The sequence below is a fragment of the Papaver somniferum genome, unplaced genomic scaffold (assembly GCF_003573695.1).
Source record: "Papaver somniferum cultivar HN1 unplaced genomic scaffold, ASM357369v1 unplaced-scaffold_21, whole genome shotgun sequence".
Classification (NCBI taxonomy): Eukaryota; Viridiplantae; Streptophyta; class Magnoliopsida; order Ranunculales; family Papaveraceae; genus Papaver; species Papaver somniferum.
Genome location: NW_020631041.1, coordinates 3380829 through 3387220, shown reverse-complemented (window position 1 = coordinate 3387220; position 6392 = coordinate 3380829). Strand labels below are relative to the sequence as shown.

At 39.9% G+C, this 6392-nt stretch overlaps 1 protein-coding gene across 1 annotated transcript; it reads left to right on the top strand.

Moving 5' to 3' along the window:
- On the top strand, positions 1 to 6392 carry LOC113339909 (ABC transporter C family member 10-like). Its single transcript, XM_026585132.1, has 9 exons — positions 1 to 205; positions 1071 to 3163; positions 3248 to 3568; positions 3650 to 3736; positions 3818 to 4399; positions 4488 to 4947; positions 5035 to 5249; positions 5333 to 5702; positions 5773 to 6392. Exons 2-9 carry the CDS (start codon positions 1148 to 1150, stop codon positions 6123 to 6125), a joined length of 4404 nt encoding a protein of 1467 aa, XP_026440917.1. The 5' UTR covers positions 1 to 205; positions 1071 to 1147; the 3' UTR covers positions 6126 to 6392.

The window sequence follows — 6392 nt, the reverse complement described above, 5'->3', positions numbered from 1 at the left end:
GTGATAACCAAACCAAATAAAACCAGCTCTAGTTTCCAGTTACTGTGGAGGGAAAGACATTTAGTGTTATGTACTTCTTTATCTTCCGTTTCTTTCTTTGAACTGAAAATGTGAATGAGAGTTTATCTTCTCTCAGGGATCCTCTTTTAAATTAACTTGAGATTCACAGTTCTAATCTGAAGCTCAAGGTCCAAAACTTGATCAGGTAATATATCTTTGTCATTTACTCGTATTACTCTTTCATAATTATTACTAGTTTGTTGATGCCGGAGAATCTATCTTTCTATCTGTATACACACACACACATTAGATTTTGTTATTAGTATGTTTTAGTTTTCTTTAGAGTTCTTTTTTACATGATTTTGAGCATCTATCCGTTTGAAGTCTAAACTCTTACAGTAGATCTAGCTAATAGAGATTTCATTTAAATGGGTGTTCCATACTTGGAATTTTTGAAAGCACTGTTGTTTTGTAAAGGAGATCGAACAGAGCTAAATCTGAATCTGGTCAATATAGTTTGCCCAGCAAAATGATGTTCTAGGTGTACAAAAAGTATGATGACATTTTTAGATTGTGTCACTGGTTTGTTCATCAATTAATGTCCTTCCTTTTCGCGGTTCAATAGAAATTCTGAAGATGAAAATGAAATATTTTATATTTGTAACAGTCCTTGGAGGCATAAACCAACCTGTATTTTAGAAAATTAATCAATTCAAAATTAGGATCCCACGAAAAAAGAATATTCCGAAATGGGAAAATATTTTTGCAACGTTCAATTAGTCCAAAAATCAATAGTAGTTTTCAGAAGCCAAAAACATTAGGGGAGAAAAAAGGAATTTGGTTTTTAATTAAATCCTAAACATCTCACCTCACTATACTTTTTGAATTAATTTTTTGACCACCGACAGTACCCTATCTGCTACGAGAGGAGGCTGGAAGCTGTGTCTATGGATTGCATCTTTCTTGGCGAAGAATTGAACAAATTTGTTGATGGTGATAATTGTATGATAAACTTGTTCCTCGAAATACGTGCACTTCTAATACTAATTAGCATCAAATTCTTGTTACAGGGTTGCGTTTTTTTGTACAACTTGCGCAAAGTTAATTTGGGACCCTAGAAACCAGCACAGAGGAACCTGCACCAATTATGGAGGATTTTTCTTGGTCAGTGTTTTGTGGAGAATTTGATCATTGTTCAAGAGGTGACGGAAAGCCATGTGCTTCTGGAATCCATGCCATTTACTCTCCTGATACATGTGCCAACAATGCCATTGTCATTTTCGTCAATATATTACTAATACTTATGTTCTTCCTAAGCTTTATTTGCAAGCCCTCCTCAAGAACAGTTCAGAATTCTATCCGTTTTTCTCCTTTCGGGCTGGTCTCTGCCATTTTCAATGGTAGTTTGGGATTTGTATACGTCGGGTTAGGAGTTTGGATTCTACAAGATCAGAGTGCTTTACCAGTTCATAGGTGGTTGGTGTTACTACTTCAGGGATTCACATGGTTGTGCCTCGGTTTAACTGTCGGCCTGAACGGAAAAAATCTCGAGAAAAAAATCATGTGGCTTTGTGCTATAGCTACTTGCTTGTTTGCAGGAATCTTGTGTGCATTGTCTGTTGTTGATGCTGTCGCCGATAACCAAGTTTCGGGTAAGACTATTTTAGATGTTTTATCTCTACCAGGAGCAATCGTGTTGCTGTTATGCACATATAAGCTGAAAACAGGTGAAAATCACAATGATGTAGCTGGCCATGGTTATTCTTTTCTGAATGCTGAACCTAGTGCTAAGAGTATTGAAACCCCGTTTGCGAAAGCCGGGTTGTTTAGTAAAGCGTCGTTCTGGTGGTTGAACTCATTGATGAAAAAAGGGAAGAAACACACTTTCAAGGATGACGATATACCCAGGTTGCGGAAGGTTGATCAAGCTGAAACCTCTTATTTGTTATTTATGGAGGAAATGAAGAAGCTTAAGCAAATTGATCCGTCTAGTCCACCTTCGGTTTTGCGAGCTATCATTAATTGCTTCTGGAAGGATATTTTGATTTCAGGTGTTTTTGCTATGATCAAGACTCTTACACTTTCTGTTGGTCCACTGCTTATTAGTGCATTCATTGAGGTTGGAGAAGGAAGAGAATCATTCAAGCACGAAGGTTACGTCTTGGCTATAACATTGTTGTTTGCAAAATGCTTAGAATCCCTGTCGCAGAGGCAGTGGTATTTTCGCAGCAGGCTTATGGGTATTCAAGTACGGTCAGTACTCTCGGCGGCTATTTACAGGAAGCAACTGAGACTTTCTAATGCTGCGAAGAAAATGCATTCAGCTGGTGAAATAATGAACTATGTGACTGTAGATGCTTACAGAGTAGGCGAATTCCCATTTTATCTACATCAAACATGGACAACAGGTCTTCAGATCATTGTTGCTCTTGTGATTCTCATCCGTGCTGTAGGACCTGCAACGTTTTCTACTATGATCGTAATAGTACTTACGGTGCTATGCAATACTCCATTAGCCAAGCTACAACATAAGTTCAAGGGTAAACTCATGGGAGCACAGGATAAGCGGTTAAAGGCTATGTCTGAAGCTCTCGTTAGCATGAAAGTGCTGAAACTTTACGCGTGGGAGATGCAGTTCAAAAATGTCATAGAAGGACTAAGAAAAGAGGAATACAAGTGGTTGTCAATTGTGCAGCTTCAAAAAGCATATAGTAGTTTCCTCTTCTGGTCAGCTCCGGTGTTGGTCTCGGCTGCAACTTTTGGGACATGTTACTTTCTTGGTGTTCCGCTTCATGCAAGCAATGTTTTCACTTTTGTATCTACTTTCCGTATCGTGCAAGAACCTATTAAAGCAATCCCTGATGTTATTGGAATTGTCATTGATGCAAATGTTGCATTCTCAAGGATTGTGAAGTTTCTTGACGCACCAGAGTTGGAGAATGAAAATGTCAGTGACAAGAAAATTTCAGAGATGCATAAGCCCAGTATTTCGATTAAGTCAGGTAATCTTTCATGGGAAGAAGGCGCACCAAAGCCGAGCCTAAGAGGTATAAACCTAGTGGTTCTGCCTGGTGAGAAGGTGGCAATATGCGGAGAGGTCGGTGCAGGTAAATCGACTCTCTTAGCAGCAGTTCTTGGAGAGGTTCCGTACGTGGAAGGACAGGTAAATTTGCAGCCACTATAAAAAATGATTCTAACATTCATAGCTGACAACAGCATCTCAGTTCTATTTATACGACTCTTGCAGATTGAAGTTTCTGGGAAGATTGCGTATGTTTCTCAAACGGCGTGGATTCAGTCAGGAAGCATACAGGATAATATTCTATTTGGATGCAACATGGATAGACAAAGATACCAAGAAACACTTGAAAAATGTTCTTTGTCGAAGGACCTTGAGATGCTACCTTTTGGAGATCTAACTGAAATAGGAGAAAGAGGAATTAATCTGAGTGGAGGTCAGAAGCAGCGGATTCAGCTCGCTCGTGCACTCTATCAAAATGCTGATATATATCTTTTGGATGATCCATTCAGTGCAGTTGATGCTCACACTGCTACAAGCCTATTCAACGTGAGATTGCATTTCTCTTCTCTTGAACCCTGAACCCTGAACCCTGAAAATGAGAACTAACTTGTATTGTTGTGTACGCAGGAATATGTAATGGGAGCACTTTCAGGGAAGACAGTCTTACTAGTCACTCATCAAGTCGATTTCCTTCCTGACTTTGATTCTATACTGGTTAGTCTCCAATTCAAATCATCCAAATTGCTTCATCGCCATTCTGCTCGATCTTATTTCTTGTTCTAACTTTTTTGACAGTTAATGTCAGATGGGGAAATCCTACATGCTGCTCCATATCATGCGCTGTTGAGTTCTAGCAAAGAATTTTCTGACCTTGTCAATGCGCACAAAGATACAGCCGGTACTGAAAGTCGGCCAACTGAAGTTGCATCTCCTATTATACCTATCAAGGAAATTGCAGTAAGCAAAAACAAGAAGCAATTTATAGAGCCAGTGGGAGATCAACTAACTAAGAAAGAAGAGCGAGAAAGCGGAGACACCGGTTTGAAACCTTATATACAGTATCTGAATCAGAACAAAGGCTACTTTTACTTTGGCTTAGGAATTTTTTCTCACCTCACGACAGTAATCGGGCAAATATTGCAAAACTCTTGGATGGCTGCTAATGTCGACAATGCTCAAGTCAGCAAAGCAAGATTGATCATAGTGTACTTGATTATCGGATTTACGTCAACGTTGTTCATACTTGTGAGGAGTCTTTGTACTGTTTCTTTGGGTATGCAGTCAACACAAGCCCTATTCTCTCAGCTTCTGAAGTCCCTTTTCCATGCACCAATATCGTTTTACGACTCTACGCCTTTCGGAAGGATCTTAAGCCGGGTAAGCATAACTGACAGAAGTTGCAGCATTAACTGAGGAATGTGTTCGAGAGCTAAGCGTGGATACTGTTTCTATGTTTCTTTCACAGGTCTCATCTGATTTGAGTATCATCGACCTTGACATTCCGTTTGCATTGATATTCTCTGTCAGTACTGCCATAAACACATACTCTATTCTTGGAGTTCTTGCTTTTGTTACATGGCAAGTACTGGCACTCTCGATACCCATGGTAGTAATGGCGATACACTTACAGAAATACTACTTCGCTTCTGCTAAAGAGTTTATGCGAATCAACGGAACAACCAAGTCGGTGATAGCAAATCATCTTGCTGAATCCATAGCCGGAGCAATGACAATCAGAGCATTCGGGGAGGAGGAAAGATTCTTTGCTAAGAATCTTGATCTCATTGACAAAAATGCAAGTCCTTACTTTCACATTTTCTCTGCAAATGAGTGGTTGATTCAACGTTTAGAAACCCTGAGTGCCATTGTTCTTTCCTCCTCTGGGCTTATGATGGTCCTGCTTCCTCCAGGGACTTTTGGTTCTGGTATGTGCATTAAGCCTTTTTACATGAAAAAGAACAACTTTACTCGCAAGTTCTGTATGCAGTTCGATTAACAATTATTTGATGCAGGATTTATTGGAATGGCGCTATCTTATGGTCTGTCGTTGAACATAGCTCTTGTGCAATCTGTTCAAAACCAGTGCACCGTAGGAAATTACATCATTTCCGTAGAGAGGGTAAGTCAGTACATGCACGTTCCTAGCGAAGCCCCGCAAGTAATAGAATCAAATCGACAGCAACCAAGTTGGCCGGATAAGGGAAGAGTAGAGATTCTTGATTTAAAGGTAAACCAAATTTGGTGCTAAATTCTGCAGCTGCGTGGTTAGTGAAGATATTTCAATATGCTAATGAGATTTGTCTGAAGCAGGTTCGATATAGGCTCGATACTCCACTTGTTTTACGCGGAATCAGTTGCACATTCGATGGAGGGCACAAAATTGGGATAGTAGGAAGAACAGGCAGCGGAAAAACAACTCTTATCAGTGCACTGTTCCGTTTAGTAGAGCCTGTAAGCGGGAAAATCATCATAGATGGTGTCGACATTTCAAAAATTGGACTTCATGATCTAAGGTCACGCTTAGGGATCATTCCTCAAGATCCAACTCTCTTTAATGGGACAGTCAGATACAATTTGGACCCTTTGTCAGAACACACCGACTCAGAAATCTGGGAGGTCCTTAGGAAATGCCAGCTTCAAGAATCTGTACAAGAGAAAGGAGAGGGACTGAATTCACTAGGTAAGATTTCATTTCTCTGTTAGTCGGGTATATTTTAGGCACATTCACTAACTTCAAATCACTAATGCAGTTGCGGACGACGGATCAAACTGGAGCATGGGACAGAGACAGTTGTTCTGCTTAGGCCGTGCTCTGCTGAGGAGAAGTAGAATACTAGTGCTGGATGAAGCCACAGCATCGATCGACAATACAACTGACGCAATTCTTCAGAAAACGATCAGGGTGGAATTTGCAGATTGTACTGTGATTACAGTAGCTCACAGAATACCAACTGTGATGGACTGCACCATGGTGCTTGCTCTCAGTGACGGAAAACTAATGGAGTATGATGAGCCCATGAAGTTGATGGAGAGGGAAGGATCGCTCTTTGCGAAGCTCGTCAAAGAATATTGGTCTCACGTTCATTCTGCAAATTCAAGCTGAAGCTACACTGCAACATCTCTAGTTGACGAATAAACTTGTCTCCCCTTGTAAAATAATATACTTTTCCAGATTAAAATGTAATAAGTCTTTTAAGCCTTTAACAATGTTTTACCTATTATTTTTCCTGCTTCAATGATTTCGACAGCAAGATCAGTTTTCTTTGGTTAGGTTCCGTCAGTAAACACTCTGTTTTTAGGCTCTGTTTACATGACTTTGCTTTTCCTATGTAAGGTTTTTTTAAGCTAGTGCTGTAGTAGTTGCAGTTAA